General features: G+C 34.4%; 4 protein-coding genes across 16 annotated transcripts in view; 2 read left to right on the forward strand and 2 right to left on the reverse strand.

Annotated features, from left to right (window-relative positions):
- The first annotated feature begins 379 nt into the window (after nt 1-379).
- Nucleotides 380-3,016, forward strand: l(2)k09913 (transmembrane protein 53-like lethal (2) k09913). Of its 4 annotated transcripts, none has more exons than XM_034315440.2 (6): nt 380-625; nt 1,453-1,597; nt 1,675-1,947; nt 2,019-2,287; nt 2,368-2,545; nt 2,611-3,015. In XM_034315440.2, the coding sequence occupies exons 2-6, from the start codon at nt 1,505-1,507 to the stop codon at nt 2,749-2,751; spliced, it is 954 nt and encodes a 317-aa protein (XP_034171331.2). In that variant the 5' UTR covers nt 380-625; nt 1,453-1,504; the 3' UTR covers nt 2,752-3,015. The 4 variants fall into 4 exon arrangements, with proteins under 4 accessions (XP_034171331.2, XP_034171333.2, XP_034171332.2 ...); XM_034315442.2 differs by lacking the exon at nt 380-625 and adding an exon at nt 661-791 and having other exon boundaries at nt 2,611-3,016; XM_034315441.2 differs by lacking the exon at nt 380-625 and adding an exon at nt 876-1,292.
- Nucleotides 3,017-3,115: 99 nt separating this feature from the next.
- Dbp45A (putative ATP-dependent RNA helicase Dbp45A) lies at nt 3,116-5,085 on the reverse strand. Its single transcript, XM_034315437.2, has 6 exons — nt 4,928-5,085; nt 4,670-4,863; nt 4,250-4,594; nt 4,000-4,172; nt 3,562-3,917; nt 3,116-3,480 (listed from the first exon to the last, which is right to left on the reverse strand). The coding sequence occupies exons 1-6, from the start codon at nt 4,986-4,988 to the stop codon at nt 3,269-3,271; spliced, it is 1,341 nt and encodes a 446-aa protein (XP_034171328.2). The 5' UTR covers nt 4,989-5,085; the 3' UTR covers nt 3,116-3,268.
- A 2,068-nt stretch (nt 5,086-7,153) lies between these two features.
- On the forward strand, nt 7,154-8,569 carry LOC117600270 (uncharacterized). 2 transcript variants are annotated; one of them, XM_034315445.2, is made up of 4 exons: nt 7,154-7,527; nt 7,605-7,764; nt 7,837-8,040; nt 8,118-8,569. In XM_034315445.2, exons 1-4 carry the CDS (start codon nt 7,353-7,355, stop codon nt 8,326-8,328), a joined length of 750 nt encoding a protein of 249 aa, XP_034171336.2. In that variant the 5' UTR covers nt 7,154-7,352; the 3' UTR covers nt 8,329-8,569. The 2 variants fall into 2 exon arrangements, with proteins under 2 accessions (XP_034171336.2, XP_034171335.2); XM_034315444.2 differs by having other exon boundaries at nt 7,155-7,536; nt 8,118-8,565.
- A 1,324-nt stretch (nt 8,570-9,893) lies between these two features.
- gish (casein kinase I gish) overlaps nt 9,894-19,094 on the reverse strand; it is a 54,964-nt gene continuing 45,763 nt past the window's right edge. For 3 of the 9 annotated variants that reach the window (XM_034315435.2, XM_034315429.2, XM_034315427.2), the window contains 3 exons: nt 18,623-18,748; nt 17,342-17,448; nt 15,602-16,801 (listed from right to left, as the gene is read on the reverse strand). In XM_034315435.2, coding sequence (XP_034171326.1) covers nt 16,615-16,801; nt 17,342-17,448; nt 18,623-18,748 — 420 coding nt within the window. In that variant the 3' untranslated portion in view covers nt 15,602-16,614. Of the gene's footprint in view, nt 15,581-15,601; nt 16,802-17,341; nt 17,449-18,622; nt 18,749-19,094 lie in introns of those variants that run through there. The other 6 variants (XM_034315436.2, XM_034315430.2, XM_034315432.2 and 3 more) reach the window with 5 other exon arrangements.

The raw sequence follows: 19,094 nt of genomic DNA on the forward strand, positions 1-19,094 counted from the left end.
TAGTAATTTATATTTTGCCACAAACTATCATAGCAAATTTCTTTAGACATTGTACCCAATATAATTTAGAAGCCATAAAATTAACATTTAAGTATTAAATAAAACGTGTAGTAAACTTCTACAAGTAGCTGTTGTAAAATATTATATTTAAAAGTAATTTTTCCCCTATGACACTGTAATTGATTCATTATTAATAAACTTTACTATATATGGAAAAGAGATTCAATGATTATGTTAATACTAATACAGTGAAATTAATTTCTTTTTCATAGAATTATATAATTATAATGTAAAAAAAAGAATGTAAAATTTTATTTATCAAAAAGATATAGGTAATTATCAAGAATAAAAAACTTTTGGTCTGTTTTAAGTTTAAAAATATTTAGCGATATAGCAAACGAAAATGTCAGTACATTTTGTTACGTAAAAAATGAACTTCATATTCATGAAATGCAAATATTTTGCAACATAGTTGTATACATTTATATTGATAACATGCAAATTCATAGAGGATTATGTGCGTGAAATGAATCGTTCAAAGATCAGTCCGTTTATCGTAAGAGAAGATGTATATGTAATTCAGTGTGCTACAGTAGCTAGCGGAACACTCAATCATTAAGCGGCTGTAAGTTTTTTTTTTATCTCTTGATAACGTCAGCCAGCCATATACGAATAGAATTAAGTTTGAACTACAATTTATTGCACATACATTAAAATGTCGTGTAACTGATAACAATAATTTATACAATCTAATTATATTCGTATTTGTGTTTACTGATAATAGAAATAAGGTACAATTAAGCAGTGACTTAAAACTTTATAATAAGGAATTCTTGTATTCCTTTTTTTGATTTATTTTTACCATTGATATTATTTTAATAAAAGATATCATCCTGCTCAGTTAAATTCGAGAGTTCCTATTTATACTGATTTTTAACAATTTGTGTGCATTAAGTAACCGAAATATTGCAAAATGTAATGATTCTTGAGTAATTTGCCGTGTGTTCTTTTGAAATAATGTAAAAATAAAAAGTGAACGTGTAAGTGAAATTTGATATTCGCGCTTGGCAACTTATTTGCGGATGTGTTCATTGGTGTATATGTATACAAGCGAATGACAGCGAATGACAGGGAGCTGTTAGAGAGGGAAAGACAATTTAGTATATTAACGGATAAAAATGTCATTAGAAGGGTCAATTGATTTTAAGTAACTATCAGGTTGTACTTTATTCTTTCACACAGTCCCAAATGTACGTAAAGGAACATTAATAACCAAGATGCAAAGAACTAAAGTAAATCGTAATTTCTAAGTAGTAATAATTTATACATATTGTTATGTTCAAGTATGTATATGTACATGTACTTATTTTTACTTAATGCACCAATATTTTGTTAACCTATTTGAAGTATTAATAATATAAAGCTTTGACGGTATTGTATTATTACTGCTAGCAATCAGTCCCAACAAATTCTTTAAATATAACATAGAAATTTACTTTAAACAATGATTGTTGGGAGAATTTTGCTGTCTACCCTTGCAAGAGCACCACTAATTTCTTATGGACAATCACAGCTATTAAGGCCGAAACAAGATTTGGTAATGTAAATTTATAATATTATCACTTTGTCTTTCTAACATTACATTTTCTAATAGTTGTTATCTTTCCTGATTAGGCTCTATTTTTACTGGTGGGTAAAGTGTCCAATTATCACGTAACAAAGAATATTGAACATATTGTACAAGATAAGCGAATTAAAAATCACAATGGAATAATTCAGCAATATAATAATGTGAAAAATAGACCACTGTTAATTTTACTTAGCTGGTTATTATCAAAACGTAGACATGTTATGAAATACATGAATTTATACAAGGAACAAGGTTTTGATATTGTAGTAATATCAATTACTCCTTGGCAACTAATGTGGCCTACGAAAGGGTCCAGGGTAAGTACAGAAAATAAAAACTATTAACTATCAAGTTTATTATGATTTAATTTGGCAAACTTCTCTTTTAGCTAGTTGCTGCAGATCTATTAGAATTCTTAGTAAAACATACAAATTATGAACAAATACTATTACATGGATTTTCGGTGGGTGCATATATGTGGGGAGAAGTATTAGATTTAATAAAGAGTGACCCTGAGAAATATAGTAATATAATTGATAGAATTGTTGGTCAAGTATGGGATAGCGTGGCTGATGTATCTGAACTGTCAATAGGCACACCACGAGCATTATTTCCAAAAAACGAGATGTTACAAAATATGCTACAAAAATATATGGAGTAAGCTTGTCTTCTACTGCAATATATATATTTCAAAATTATAATCCTTTTAAATACATGTATATTAAAATAATTTACAGGTATCATTTAAAAACATTTTACAAGCAATCTACTCAATATTATATACGTTCTAGTCAATTATTTCATACAAATTTGGTACATACTCCAGCATTATTTCTCATGAGTAATACAGACCCTGTAGGTTCGGTAACTAGTAACATGAGAGTACGCGATACGTGGGATACTTTGGGTGTAAAGGTAAGACCTTATTTATATATAAAACAAAGATTTTGATTTATTATTTTCACCTAAATACATTTCAGACTTATGTTAAAATATTTGAAAACTCTCCACATGTTGGGCATTATCAAAAGTACCCAAAAGAATATGTTGCTGAGTTGTATGCCTTTTTAAATAAATTAAACTTAATTAAAAATGAAGAAAGAATGAGATCACATCTATGAATGTGATATATTATGTCTAATCAATTATATTATAATATAGCATTATATTTATCAAATATATAATCATTTGATACGTATTTAATTTCTATAGAAATGAATTTCAAGATAAACAAGCGTCAAAATGGGTATTAATAATTAATTAGAACTTTTGACTTAATTGTTTTGGGCTGTGTTTTATTGGCTGTAAATGAAAATACAACTGTGCAATGATGAAAAATATAGTAATTCAAAATCATGATAATTAAAGTGTTCATACGAAAAGATATATGGATGAATTATAATTATACTTATTTTTTAAATTTCATATTTAGAAAATAGAAATTTATATGCATCAACACTTATTTCTTATTTACAATTATCTTAATCTTTATAGAGTACAGAATTGCACAGTATGTGATACAAATACGTGCCTTTTATATAATAAGTATGAATATGTAGTTATAAAAATAGTTCAAAACGGTATTAATCTTTGTAATATGTACACTTTCAAAAGTAATAAGATCTAATTATATTTTACTTATTCGTTTTTATCAATGTCTTTCTTTTTCGATTTGTAACGTTTTTTCTTTTCTAAAATCTCTTCAATTTTATCAGGATCCTTGCCTTCAAGAATAAGCTTCTTACGTTTATTAATCATTCTCTTTTCATAAAAGTCTGTTTCGTCTAATTTCATTTCCGCCTCTCGTTTAGCAACAGATATTTGTGTCAGGATTGTAATTATCTCCTTATCTATAAAATATGTGTTATGTGCTATGAATATGCTTTTACTTTTTACTTGATTGAAAAATCAAACATAAAAACATGTATTACCATTGACTTTATATTCTGTCAATTTTGTTCCAATAGCATCCTCGACAGCATGTAGCAATTTAATATCAGATGGTGTTATTAGGGTAACTGCCATACCTCCTTTACCTGCTCTAGCTGTTCTTCCAACTCTGTGAATGTACTCTTTCGGTACATTTGGTATAATATGATTTACAACTAATTCAACTGTGGGGATATCTAAACCTCTTGCCGCAACATCTGTAGCTATTAAAATTTTTATATGGTTTGACTTAAACTGAGTAAGTGCTGCAAGACGATCTTTTTGTTTTATCATTGCATGCAGAGCCACATTTTTAAATCCAACATCATTTAACATCATAGACAGTACTTGACAGTTCCTAAAAGGTAGAGAATGATAACTTACTGATCATGCTTAAATTACATTCATCCATCTATCAAATACTACACATTTCATTTTACTTGCAGGTGTTTGTAAAAATCATTATAGATCCATCTTTGTTTGTTACTCTAAATGTTTTGATTGCTTCTACCAGAAAAGAATCACGGACATCACTTGGACAGAGCACATAACGTTGATCAAGTTCCTTTACTGTAGCCACACCAGATATATCTTCAGATTCCCAAATGAAAGCCTAAAAATAATTAGTGAAACCATTTAAGATAGCTTGTTATGTCTTAATTGGTTAACATTCATAAAATTTTACAATACCTTATTAGATACTATATCTTTTACTTTGTCAAGGGTATCAGTCATTGTTGCACTAAAAAGAAGCATTTGCTTTTGTTTAGGTAATGCATCAAATATAACTTTCAGTTGCTCATCAAAATGTCCTTCTAATAATCTATCAGCTTCATCTAAAACTAAGAATTTTATTTTCTTTAGAGTAAATGTATCACAACTTGTTAAATGATCAGCTAATCTTCCTGGAGTTGCAACAACTATGTGTGGATGTTTTGATAACTCTAAACCTTGTATGACCATATCCATACCACCGACAATTACACATTTTTTTAAACCAATAGATTTCCCTATTGCTGAAAATTGGTCAGCAATCTATAAATATAAATATTTATTGTTAGCTAGGCAAATATAAAGTATCTGTGCATTATAATATATTATTTTACATACTTGGAAAGCAAGTTCTCTGGTTGGTGTTAAAATGAGTGCATAAATGCCATAGGGATCTTCAGATAATTTTTGTAATATAGGAAGTGCAAAGGCAAGCGTTTTACCACTGCCAGTTTTTGCGCAACCAATGCAATCATCACCTGCTACAATTCTTGGAATACAATTCTGCTGAATTGGCGTTGGATTTTTTAAACCTAAAATAAGTAACAGTATTTAAATTTGTTGGTTTATTTATGAACGTTTAAAATTACTTCTTACCCATAAAATTACACTGATTAATAAGCCATGAGCTTAAGTTTAAGTCTGCAAATGTCATCATTTCTATTATTTATTTAAAAATTAAGCTTGTTTCTAATTGCATATAATCATTGACCACATCACTGCATGCTTTTACATCCTTGCATCCTTTTGTAAGCATCCCATCATAGCGCCGCCTGGCGGTAAAAAAAGGAACTAAATCATGCAAACATTTTGGCCCCCTAGCGGCAAAAATGCGAACTAAATTTTCGACCTCGAATCAGCGCCCTCTGAGAACAGAAAAAGGAACTAAAGCATGCAACAATTTTGGCCCTCTAGCGGCAAAAAGGTGAACTAAATTCTCGGCCTCGAACCAGCGCCCTCTGGGAACAGAAAAAGGAACTAAAGCATGCAACAATTTTGGCCCTCTAGCGGCAAAAATGTGAACTAAATTCTCGACCTCGAATCAGCGCCTTCTGGCGGCAGAAAAGGGAACTAAATTTTGCAAAAATTTAAATTTAAAATTATTTTTCACGAGACTTTACTTTCCTTTACTTACCTTTACTTACCTTTACTTACCTTTACTCACCTTTACTTACCTTTACTCGAACCAGTGGCCATAAGTATATTATTTATATAGTTATCATAAGGGTTGAAAGGATACAAGAGATGCAGGGAGAATTCAGGAGTGTAAGGGATACAGAGATATAAAGGGTACAGAGATGTAAGGGATACAGAGATATAAAGGGTAGAGAGATGTAAGGGATGCAGGAATATAGGTAATGTAGTGATATAAGGGATACAGGGATGTTAAGGATGCAGACATGTAGGGGATGCAGTGATAAAGGGTTGGGCCTCGTGAGGCCCTTAAAGACAAAAACATAATAAATAACTGCGAAGGTTGAGCCGAGGCCCATGAAGAGGGATAAAATAATAAATGATTTGAGAGGGCGGTCCACGCGGGGCCCGAAAATAGGGGTAAAATAATAAATAAAAGGATAAAGTAATAGGCAAGGCACACAGATGTAATAGAATCAACACGTTCATGTTCCTAATAAGTTTATTCAATAAGCTAAGAAGATAAATACAGCAAATCCTTCCTTTTAATAACGCGGTAACATGTCTGTGAGTGAACTATATTAATTAAATTATAGTAGGTTTCTTGTTAAACTGAGCAATTATTATTGTAATTGTTTGACAAACTTGTATTCACTTCATGCACTTTGGTAAATAAATCATTTGAAAAAAGCAACTGAGTTATTATTTTATTTACCCAATTTTATTTCTGAGTTATTTATTTAATGCTCGTAATGTCTGTTCTCAGCTATTTATTTAATTGACTTAAATTATTCTACCATTTTAGTTATTGAATGTACTTAACTTCGTTTCGGGGTCCCTGACACCCCGGATGGCATAATGTTAGTATACAGTGTCGCCGGTGCCTCGGGGTCCCGAATACCCCAAAATGATATGTCAGTATACAGTGTCGTCGTTGGTGCCTCGGGGTCCTGAATACCCCAAGATGATATGTCGGTATGCAATGTCGTCGGTTCCTCGGGGTCCCTGATACCCCTGATGCCAGATTGTCGGTATGCAGTATCGCTGGTGCTTTGGGGTCCCGAATACCCCAAGATGATATATCAGTATGCAGTGTCGTTGGTCCATCGGGGTCCCGAATACCCCGAGATGATATTCTACCACTTTAGTTATTGAATGTAGTTAACTTCGTTTCGGGGTCCCTGATACCCCTGATGCCAGATTGTCGCTATGCAGTATCGCTGGTGCTTTGGGGTCCCGAATACCCCAAGATGATATATCAGTATGCAGTGTCGTCGGTCCCTCGGGGTCCCGAATACCCCAAGATGATATTCTACCTCTTTAGTTATTGAATGTAGTTAACTTCGTTTCGGGGTCCCTGATACCCCGGATGCCAGATTGTCGGTATGCAGCGTTGCTGGTGCTTTGGGGTCCCGAATACCCCAAGATGACATGTCGGTATGTAGCATCGACGGTATCGCGGGGTCCCGAACACCCCAAGATGATTGTCGGTTTGCAGTGTCGCCGGTGCCTCGGGGTCCCGAACACCCCAAGATGATTGTCGGTTTGCAGTGTCGCCGGTGCCTCGGGGTTCCTGGTACCCCGTATGCCAGATTGTCGGGATGCAGTATCGCTGGTGCTTTGGGGTCCCTAACACCCCAAGATGATATCGTTCTTTTTCAAGGCACAAATTTACGATTCTTTGAGAACCACGGCATGTCATCGGTAGGGGGTGCTAACAGTGTTGTTTACAAAACTCCGTAACATGGTTCATTTAAATAAGAGTGACAGTTTGTATAAAAGAAAGGAGTTTCCTTGACGCTGCTCAAATATATACTGGCTGTATATAACTTCCTTCCCGGTACCATAATATAAATTTTAATACAGAAGAAAAAGAAAATCATACAACATGTTAGGATTTGATAACTTAGAGAAAGCTGTTGTAAGTTTGAGCAAAAGTATCTCTAATTTCCCTATTGGCGCGGTTTCCTTGAATGATTTCAAACCGATCGAAGAAAGGATTAGAGAGACACGAAAAACCTTAAAGGCCTTAAATGCCAGGTTATTAATGCTTAAAACACAAAGTGAATTTCGTATGTTATATAAATATTTATCCGAAGAAAGAGTTTGTTTGTATGAAATTCATTTGATATTATTTCAGAAACCAATGAATCAGAGGATAATATAGCAGATACGATAACAGAATTGAATGATGCTACATCATATGTTTTCTTAAACAGTATGAAAACTAAACTATGTTTTCATTCCTTTACTATTCGAGATATCTTAGCAGGCAAACAAGGAGATCCTAATATGGAAGAGTAAGAAAGAATAAAATCTAAAATATAAGTCTGTAGAGTATAACGCTTAGTAATTTCAGTATTCTGTTTCAGAAAAATTTATGCCTGTATGCATAAAATATTTTCCATTAATGATATTGCATTGTCACTGCTAAAGGATATAGATGAAGCAAGAAATAAACAAATTGATTTAAAAGTCAAATGTAGATATGTATTAATTAAATATAAAAGGTTTTTAAAGGAGCAAGAGGAAATTTGCAACAAAAAATTACAAGAAACAAATCCTCATATGGCATTGTATTAATGATATTAATAATTAATCAATTATTAGCAATTAATGATATTTTTAATTAATTTCTCTTTTCATTTTTCAGAAATAAAGCTAAAACAATGAAGGCTTTAAAAAATATAAATATCATGAAGAAATTGATTGTGGATTTCATTGGTGCTGCCTATTACATGTTACACGATCATATATTTTTAGTAGAAATGCTAGAAAAACATAGGGAATTAATTAATATTGATACAATTTTAAAAATGGCTGAAAGAAATATAGAACCCGAAAGTACAGCAATAGAGGATTGAAGTTATTGTTGATATATTTAAAAAGAAAACATGAAATATAATTACTTTGCTATAAGAAATGTATATTTAAATCTCTACCTTATATTTTGTACCCCTTCGATTTACTGCATTAATTTAACTTGAAGCTCTGAATGCAATTCTTTATTACAATAACGTGTAAAGAAAAAAAGAAGGAAAAACAATTACATAAATCAAAAAAGAAAACATCCATGATATTCAATAAGAACTCTTTTCTTGTTTTTCTAAGTGTGCAGACACAACACATATTTACAGGGAAAAATTTCGCGCAATATCAATGTCTTTTTTTTTTTTTTTTTCAATTCTATTAAAGCGACTTTATCAGACGGTTTTATATGTATATTAATTGATAAATAACAGTTTATAAGCCAATGATTATGAGTTGAAAGATAGGATTTCGATCACAGCTTACAAGTACGATAAAAATGCAGGGGAGAGTGGTGCACATTTGTCGACAAGACTAATGAAAAACTTGTTTCACTTTCATAAATTATACTCCATCATTTGTGAATGTAACATTTGAAATTTTTTATGGTCCAGTACGTCTTTCAGTCTCGTGTATTTTCAACATTAGGATGTAAACCGCTCTCCACCTTTCTTACGCTTACTGGCGTAAATACAGAATCAATCGGAAATAGTACTCAAACAATTTAATTCTTATGTACATTAATTTCTTATTTCTTTTCTTTTTTTCGTCTTTAATATGTTGTTGGTTTCATAAGTGGAAAGAAAACGAATCCACTAATATTATAACAAAAAGCACGTTAAAAGTGAACAATTTCATTTCATTCATGTAGAATATCCTCGCAAAAAACTTCGGACATCCGTTTTTCTTCTCGTGTATGTATGTATATATATGTATGTGTGAGTGTATCTTCCGAGTACAGACATGTTACGAAATGGACAAAAAACACTTCGAAGCATATTCGATATCTTTAAATTGTCTCTATAAATTAGCAAATGGAATAATTACGATTTTCATGCTTCTTCGTCCGATTTCGTCGCAAAGAACACATCCACGTTTCGCTGACATTATTAAGATTACGTGGTAATAAAATTAGTCGGGTCACTGTCCATCGTCTGACAGTTATTAATTACCATAATAATACAGCTTATTAATGTCATTAATCGCCATTACTGATATAGTTCATGTATATATATATACACATATATAATATGTATAATGTTTATATAATTTGAAGCTGATACATCTCCTCGATACCCAACATTTCACAATTCTCATTAACTTTTCTCTCGTGTCCATCGTTAGCGTACAATCTATCCATTCCAATAAACTTCTATTTACAAAATTAATCGACGCACTCGATTTCTTTCTGTTTCGTCTGATAGCACATCGGTCTCCTCCTCGCTATATCGATAAACATCTCAAAATTTCTATAACAGCATCAATCTCACACACTCATTATTACATGGTTCACACTATTTTTTTTTTCTGTAATGCACATGAGCTGCCAATTCCATACAAGTGGCAAAATAATCATTGAACACAAGCTACATAATCCTTTAGCAACGGATACACGCTAGAAAAAAAAAAAAAACTATAATAGTTAAAACGCTAAAAGGCAATACATTATCTAAATCACGTTTGCGGTGTCGCGGATGAGAAAACATCGGTATAATAATGAAAGCACGACACATCGGTTACACGGTTTTCAATGCAATTTCATTTAAATTAAACGTCGCTAATCGTTTCGAAGCGAACATTTAGAGAAAGAAAAAATAAAAATGTATTATTCGACGTTTAGTTGCTTCACAACGAAAGACAACGAGTTGGAGATACAATGGAACGACTTGGAAGAGATCCCAAAACTTCACAGGTGATACGTGAGAGTGACGAAAGAAACGATTAAAAAAGAAAATATCGGTACAGAAAATCATAAAAAGGTATCACGTATCATCTATGCATCGTTTTGCGATCAATTCGAGTCACGACACGACGTATTCGCGTGTCGCATCCTTCGCGAATAATCCGCCATTTTGTATTGCAACTTACTCAAAGCGAGGAAATGAAAGACACGTACACACGGTGATCTTGGTCCGATCTGTTCGCACCAATTTACAAATATACAAATAATCGCATTCGAACTCGTCGTTTCATCGTCAATAATGGGATCGTTTCGTCATTCGGACGAGGATAACAGCCATCCCGTGCAACGAGTACAAGAACAAAGAAAAATAAAATAAAGGATTCCAAAAAAAAAAAAAAGATATCTCATCCTAGGTCGGACAGAAAAATGTTTCTTTTTTTTTCTTGTTCGCTCACAACCATACTTAACCAGCAGTCAGTCGTGTTGTATTTAAAAACTGGTGACGCATGAAAAGTCGACTAAAAAAAAACTACAAGCTAAATTGCAACATAGTTGCAGCATAATCATGCCAACGACTCGTGGCAGGGTAGCTTCATAAATATGGAGTCTTTCCTTTTCACAAGACTCCCCCCCCCTCCTCACCACATACATACAATCATTCTTACATTTTCACAGGTGTTTCCCCCTTACACAAATACTATCTTTCAAATCTGAAATTTGTTAACTAATGAACAGGATGTGGCGGAAACGTGATACAAGTAAGTACAGCTTGTACCAGGGCTTTCGTCGCAACCTGCAGACGGTAATCATGGAATTTGAATGCATGTACGTTTCGTATTCTATCAAGAGATCATACAGACGGCACCGTCGACAACACAAGAAACATTAGTTTAAGTATTGGAATAACACCAAGGCTCGTTCTCTCTCTCTCTCTGGACGCGAAAACATCCACAATAGGGATGCGCGGATACCCGATATTACGGACTCGGGCGGACTCGGAAAAAATCGGGCGGGTTCGGGCGTCCGATACACGCGTGCAGTCGGGTTCGGTCGGGTACCATCGAGTTGATTCGGACGAGCTCCCGCTGGCCGCGTCCCGCGGTCCAACTCTCATGTACTTGTTAATACTTGCAATAAGCATGTGCAAAATCTGTTTTATATCGAATTTTGGAATAAGATAATTTGGGAGCACGTCCAAATCTGCCCGACTGTACCCGACTGAACCCGAAATAGTCGGGCTATTCGACTATACGCATGTATCGTACGCCCGCCCGAGCCCGCCCGATGTTTTCCGAACCAACCCGACTAGTCGGGCCGCACATCCCTAATCCACACTAAAGAATAAACGTCCTTCCCTCTGACCATTGTTCTCTCTATAACATTTCTTTCATTCTCCCATTCGATTCGCCTTTCTTCCACTTTCTCTCGATTCGCATTTTCCTACACTGGTCGCATTTTCATTCGCTCTTTCCCCCCCGCCACTGTACAAGAAACCTGAACGTCCGACGATTGTTCGACGACCAGTTGCTCTGGCAAGCTTACAAAAAGGAACACAATGCTCCCGGTTTTCGCGTTCAGTGGGAAGATACAGATACAACGAGAGAGAGGAAATCCAGAGAGTTTAATGGTTCAGCTTTTATCTCGATTTTTAAGCGTATTACTTGAAGACATCCGACGGCTAGTTACAGCGTGATATCAGGTGTGCAGAAGCATGCCGCAACGCTTCGTGATACGCTCTCTCTAAGTACATCGATTCATCATTTTTCTTTTTCATTTTCCTCGTAATCGTCGACCATTTAATTATCGGATACAACGTGTACGGATACATTAACAGGGTGCGTATCGGTATGGTTCGGTAGCGGGGTACGAAATCGTTCGCCAGAGTAATTAGCACAAGTTCGGACCATCGAACACGACGAATTTAAGGCTCGCCCTCTACTTTCACGAATTACATTCTTTCGCCTACAACGTCTCTTTAACGCGTCGATTGCCACGGCTGTTCAATTAAAAGAATACCACTAAAATTACACTAGCAATTCGAAACAGCAAACCGAAGCGTTATAATAAAAAATTAATAATGAACCTTCGAACAGCGGAGCTGAATCAATTACAATTCAAAGGAAATTTTAATACGAAACAGATTCGTATATTGAAAAATAAAGACTAAAGTTTAGAAAATTTAGAAAACCTAATCCGCCGTACGAAAGTTAATATTTACAATGGTAATCAACGCGTTAATCGTTTTGGTCGAAAATTAACTAACACGCGTTCGCTGAAATTTTACTATAAAAATTTCATAAAATGTATTCCCCTTAAATTTCTGTACCGTAATAAAAAGTAATGATGACGGACGTAACACGATCGATCAGATCGTATCGCGTTGATAATTAAACTTTTCTGATTGCAAAAAGTTAATATGTGTATTTTTGCAAGAAGAATAACATCTGTGCCGACTAGCCGATTAAACGGATTTTTTTGTTTCTTTAATTTTCTTGATTACTAATTGTTCGTTTTGTTACAAATTCGTGGTCACTCTCTCTCTTCAAGTGGACGAGATTTTATTCTACGACGAAAAAACTGTACACATCAATTATTACCTCTAATCTCTTTCGCTCATTCTTTTTCTTTTTGTTCTCATTTATCAGTCAACGGCGATCTAACAAGACATAAAGATATTAGCGTAACAGTTTCAACTTTCATTATCGTTATTTCCTTTATCAGTTAACGACAGTACATTTACGGCTGCATCTACTGATATACTTATGGCGATACATGTGTTTACTTTCGAATAATAACCATTTTTACTTCTTTGTACATCTATGTGTGTAGTATAACGTTATCGGTAATATTTGTAGATATGAACATGATTTATTTTTTTTTTTTGTCATTCTTTTTTTTTTATTAGAAAAGCTATCTCTCTGTATATCCATGTTCTCGATAATAAACGATTAGCAAAGAATAAAAGGACGTTTTGTGACAACGCGTTATAGTTATCATAATAAATTCTATATCGTTTTATGTTCTAAACACGTATGTACCATCAGGGATTATTCTAACTTCGAGATGTAATGAATTTCATATTAACGCGTGCTTCGATCAGTTTGTTATTTATCAGTCTGCAAATAAACGAACAATTGCGAGTCCTTGAATATGCGACAGATTTCGTTCGAGTATTAAGAAAAAAAAAAAAACATTTATCGAAAGATTTCTAACAGTTATAGTTTTGACAGAGATCGTTGGAAATTTGTAACAAAACTTCGTAGGATTGATAATTTTTTTTCTTGTTCGTTTAATCGGCAGGGCTGACAAAGATCCTTTTCTTCTTCTCCTTTTTCTTCTTCTTCTTCTTCTTCTTCTTCTTCTTCTTCAATTTCGCGTTAAGTATCTCTTCATTGCTAGAGTGCTTTTTTGAGAATCACCCATAGGAATTTTTGTGTAACACTTCGCAAAGTTCATCTTTCTCTGTTTTAGCAATCAGTAATTAACATTCGAAGGAAATTCTGTTGTTTATAACGCGGATGGTAAAATGATTGAATTTTAAAATCAAAAACCTATATTGACGTAAATATATTCAATTACAGGCATACTTTGGTTCTCATTTCGTTACATTTCTAATATAATTTCATCTAAATGTGTTAACACGCGTGTTCCAAGGATAAAAAAAGAAATTCCTCTGCAATAGACGGTTGATTCAAGAAATGATTTTGAATCATCGCGTTTTCTGGTAGAACACGGATCAACTGTATCAATTACAGTATACAATTGTTGATCTAAGTTCTATTCAATTTTTCACGAGTAGATAATACGATCTACGGACATTAATTCTTCTTTTTTTGCTTCCTCGTTTCGATATGTTATATAAAATGTGATTTCAAATATTTCTGCGACGTGTAACTCGTTTTTTTTTATTACAAGGTAATTGCACGGAAGGCATGAAACCGAAATATCGATTCTCTTCTTAAAAGACTCGTACAGCCGCTTCGATGAAGCTCGTTAAATGATACATGATCAACGAAAATGTAAAGTAGCTTCGCAGTAAAATAGCTCTCGGATATATTACGTACAGTCAAGTTTCGTATATAATTCTGTGCTTACGTAGAACAACGATAGGCAGTGTGGGCATAAGAAATCGTTGTTAAAAATAAAATTAGTTTAAAAAAAGAAGACGAGGAATTAACTAAAATACGGTGAGCGTGATTACAGCGCGATGTACGCAGCTATCTAATGAAAAAAGCTTTAATACTGTTATAAATTCTATAAAAAAAAAAAAAAAGAACCATTCGTTTGAACAATTGATACACTCTTTGGGAGGAAAAGAACATTCTAAGAAAGTCTAAATTATGGACTCGTGATCGTTGAGGAAAAAGAATCAAGAATACTAAAACGATCTTAAATTAAACGTGTTTATCATTTCGGTTTCATGCCTTTCCAGTCGATCGGACTTGAAAAATTCTGTTTACGTTTAAACTTCGATACAAGCGGGAACACGGTACGTTCGTTAATCCGGGAGAGTTTGATATATTTTTCTTTTATTTTGTAAAATGAGATCTCAGCTTGGATTGATTTACGATTTAATACACGCATCGTAATACATGTAACAACGAACTAACAACGGCGTTGTTTCAAGACCGCCATAGTGTGTGGTACAAGATGAGAGAGAGTCGTAGGCACAAACACGTTCTTTCACCATCGGCACGTCAATTCCTTCTTCTAATTCTTACACACGTAGGTGGAACCGATTTCCCGGCCGCTAAACAATCCGATCAGCAGTGACAGGTTTACAGTGTTTTACAATCGGTAACATCGACATTGACAACGATGTTTAACCATTAAGCGATTATCGTACACGTAATGACAATGATAAATCGTACGATCCTAATAATAATAAGAATAATAAAATAATAATGATAAGAATAATAATAGAGGATAATCTTAGTAGTAATGATAATAATAATAATAATCAAGAGGAAAAAGAAGAAGAGCAAAGTTAATCCTGATGATAATAATAATAATAATCGTAATAATAATAATAATGAGAATAATAGCAATAGTAGTAGCAGTAATAACGATGGCTGTCTGGTTGTTGTTTCATTTGATAAGGTCGACGGCACGACGACATTGCGACGATGGTGTTCACCACCGAATCCTGAGAAGCGGGCCGACTTCCGGCACGTAGCAAAGTAACGGGCCCCCTTTCCGGATCGTCTGCAGCTTCTGTGTCCACCTTATCATCTTCTATTCCACCGATTCGCACTGCCGCGACACGTTTCCCAACATCACATGTACTATTACACGCACACTGTACTGCCCCCCTAAGATCGACGATAACAGACAGTCACTTTTGTCTTCCACTTTTCTTCTTCTTCCGTTTGAAGAAGCAACAGCATCTGCAAATAAAGCAAACACTAATAGGACTTAGAGTCGTCTTCTTTTTCATCGCCTTATTCTATGACACCAACATGCAAACCACGACAAAACATTCCAAAGCGGCGACAAAATCGAGAGAGCTTGCTTTCTCCATCCAAATCTCTCATAGTAACAACGTTTTATCATCCAGGACATGAAGAAACGTGATTGACAGAAAATAATTCTAAACGAGGAGAGCACGATCTTTTCAACAGCGAACTTCTATGAGGTCCGCGCTCAGAATTATCAAAATTTACAAATTTTAAATGTAGATAAAATTTCGAAGATCGTACGCTCCTCTTAAGGATTTATAATTTCTAAATTATCTAATACTGATCAAAGTATACAATCTAACGGCGGGGGAAAAGGAAGAACGGTTCTATAAAATAATTCTAAACGAGGAGAGCACGATCATTTCAACCGTGAACTTCTATGAGGTCCGCGCTCAGAATTATCAAAATTTACAAATTTTAAATGTAGATAAAATTTCGAAGATCGTACGCTCCTCTTAAGGATTTATAATTTCCAAATTATCTAATACTGATCAAAGTATACAATCTAACGGCGGGGGAAAAGGAAGAACGGTTCTATAAAATAATTCTAAACGAGGAGAGCACGATCATTTCAACCGTGAACTTCTATGAGGTCCGCGCTCAGAATTATCAAAATTTACAAATTTTAAATGTAGATAAAATTTCGAAGATCGTACGCTCCTCTTAAGGATTTATAATTTCCAAATTATCTAATACTGATCAAAGTATACAATCTAACGGCGGGGGAAAAGGAAGAACGGTTCTATAAAATAATTCTAAACGAGGAGAGCACGATCATTTCAACCGTGAACTTCTATGAGGTCCGCGCTCAGAATTATCAAAATTTACAAATTTTAAATGTAGAGAAAATTTCGAAGATCGTACGCTCCTCTTAAGGATTTATAATTTCCAAATTATCTAATACTGATCAAAGTATACAATCTAACGGCGGGGGGAAAGGAAGAACGGTTCTATAAAATGATACGTGTACAGTCAGGTGATTATCGAACATTATATTTTGTCTTTATGTTGCATAAAAGGAAGTTCCGTAATGGCCAGTTGTGTCGGAATAATAAACCAAGTTCAGGGATCGTTCTAGGATCGGCATTGGACGTAGAAGGATAGAAACTTCGACGTAGGGTCTTTCCGCATCCACTACAACGCTTTTTAGTCAGCAAACATTTCTTTCTGAAAGAGGATAGACAGGATATTTAACATCTATTATCATGCATGAAAATAAACGATGAATTTGAAATTGTATCGAAACAGTGACACGATTATTTGATCGATTAGACCAGGGGTGGACAAATTGCGCCCTGCTAAGACGGTCAGAAAAATCCGCCTTGACCGAATTCGTCTTGTATTTAAATAAATTGAATAAAGCTGCCACTATTTTATTGAATTTATATTTACTGATTTTTATGGTACAATTTATACCTTTCTGAAATGCAAAATTAATTAATGAAGGCAATCATTTTAAACAATAGCCCACCCCTGGATTAGACGGTTACTATTCATCTTCCACCGCATTAGTGCATACAATCTCGTTCGTTTACGATGCATATCTCTAATGCATGCACTATTTACGAAAGGTGTTAGCTTCTATTTCTTATTTCAATATCCTTCGTCTGTTTAAAATATTAACGAGTTAAAAACCATATACAAGGTGTAGACGAAAACTTGAATCTACCAGTTAGATAGAGAAATGAAAATGATTGTAATACTAACTTGGTTTCGTCCACCATGTCCACTTCCTGAGGCGCTGTTATTGGTGTATTCGAGTGTCCTGCGGTAGGATCATCGTTGGCTAATTCTCCGTTCGTCGAAGACACCACCTAAATAGACGATCGATCATTAGTAATTAAATCAAACGTGTAAACGATGAAACTTGAAATTATATCAGAAGAAAATTAAGTATAACGATCGATGGAATTCTGTATACCGTAAAATTAAGATATTTACATGTACAATCGTTCTACTAAACTATATATTTATATACAGGGTGTTCGACAACAGGTGGAAGATTTTTTAAGGGATGATTCTAGGGATGAAAATCAAGAATGACGAAATAGCGTATGCGGCTTTGATTTCCAGTAATTAACGTTTAAAAATTCGAGTAAAAAGCGCCTAAAATCTGGAAACAAAGAGGCGATATAGCGTTTCAGGTTTTCTCGATTTTCGTCTTATTTCGATCCCTAGAATCACCCCCCTTAAAAAATCGAACACCCTGTATATACACGTGTAGAAGTTTCTACTTGACAAAGGACTAACAATAAGACGATATAATTTACGTGAGACAAGCGGCACTTTGTATTCACGAGGCATTTGTTAATAAGAAAAACGAAGTGAAACTTTAAAACATGGTAATGGCTAATCAACTCACGGTTAAACAAATTACTCTTATAGTTAAAAACACAACGCATGAAGTTATACTTTTACTAGGCTCGGATAAAGCGCGGTTTAATCCGGGAATAGATAGAACGTGATTATGTGACGGTTTGGTGGAATTAGTGAAGTAACAGAGTTAGAGGTATAAATCGATCAACGAAACAAACGTCCGCATGCTACGACAAACCAATTCGCATCGACTTCGAACTGACCATATAATCCGTTGATGCTTTGTCTAGAAATAGAGCGAACAGTTTACTTGCTGACGCGTCTGGCCATCATCTGGGCTAAGACAATGGAAAACAAGGGGAGAGAGTAGGTAAAACGGGCAGGGATTCATTGTAATATTTACTTTGAAAATCTTCTGATTTTTTATTTTAAATCCTATTATTTTTTCTTTTTTTTTAATTGAATTTTCCAATTAATGATTTATAACTATTGGCCAGTAATGTAATTAAAAAAAATTGTTTTCTATTAATATTTATAAACATATGGAATTTTGATTTCGACCAAATGGAATTTACAGACAGAACACGTGGCAACGAAAAGAAAGAATGATTTCTTTGGATAGATAAGAGTAGACAGATAATGGACGACACAAGGATCGCTAGGTCCACTCACCTGTACAGAACCGTGCCTATCAGCAGGTGTCAATGTACCACCAGCTCCTGATTGCTTCACAGTATCTGGCCACGTGGTTCCCACCCCTTTACCACCCCCGCCTCCCACCCCTGGACCTGTCACATCCTAAAGGAACAAGCACTAAATTCTCCAAGTTTCAATGCGTCCAACGGTACAACGGTACAAAAAATTAACAAACGTATCCTTCAACGGACACGACCTCGTACACTTGTCGCATGTGATACCAAAATGAGTTTCCTTGGGAATACATCACGAATCAACGGTTTTCTTTACATTTTCGTTGGACAAATTACAATTTACCATGGTACTGATAAACTACGACTAGCTACATTAAAATTGATTGTCAAAATGATACTAGAGGAATGGCAAAAAAAAAAAAAAAGAAAGAAGAAAGGGTTGTTTTCTAAGTAACTTCTTCATACATGCATTGAACCTTAACGTGGAACGAGGT

This window comes from Osmia lignaria, chromosome 15 (genome assembly GCF_051020975.1).
Source record: "Osmia lignaria lignaria isolate PbOS001 chromosome 15, iyOsmLign1, whole genome shotgun sequence".
Taxonomy (NCBI): Eukaryota; Metazoa; Arthropoda; class Insecta; order Hymenoptera; family Megachilidae; genus Osmia; species Osmia lignaria.

Excerpts from the sequence above, each read along its gene's own strand:
- Dbp45A (XM_034315437.2), bottom strand. The coding sequence starts at position 4,988 with ATGATGACATTTGCAGACTTAAACTTAAGCTCATGGCTTATTAATCAG. Across the intron at positions 4,595-4,669 it reads CCAGAGAACTTGCTTTCCAA|ATTGCTGACCAATTTTCAGC; the intron begins GTATGTAAAATA and ends TTATATTTATAG. Across the intron at positions 4,173-4,249 it reads AAGATATAGTATCTAATAAG|GCTTTCATTTGGGAATCTGA; the intron begins GTATTGTAAAAT and ends AATTATTTTTAG.
- LOC117600270 (XM_034315444.2), top strand. The coding sequence starts at position 7,353 with ATGTTAGGATTTGATAACTTAGAGAAAGCTGTTGTAAGTTTGAGCAAA. Across the intron at positions 7,537-7,604 it reads TAAAACACAAAGTGAATTTC|AAACCAATGAATCAGAGGAT; the intron begins GTATGTTATATA and ends ATATTATTTCAG. Across the intron at positions 7,765-7,836 it reads GGAGATCCTAATATGGAAGA|AAAAATTTATGCCTGTATGC; the intron begins GTAAGAAAGAAT and ends ATTCTGTTTCAG.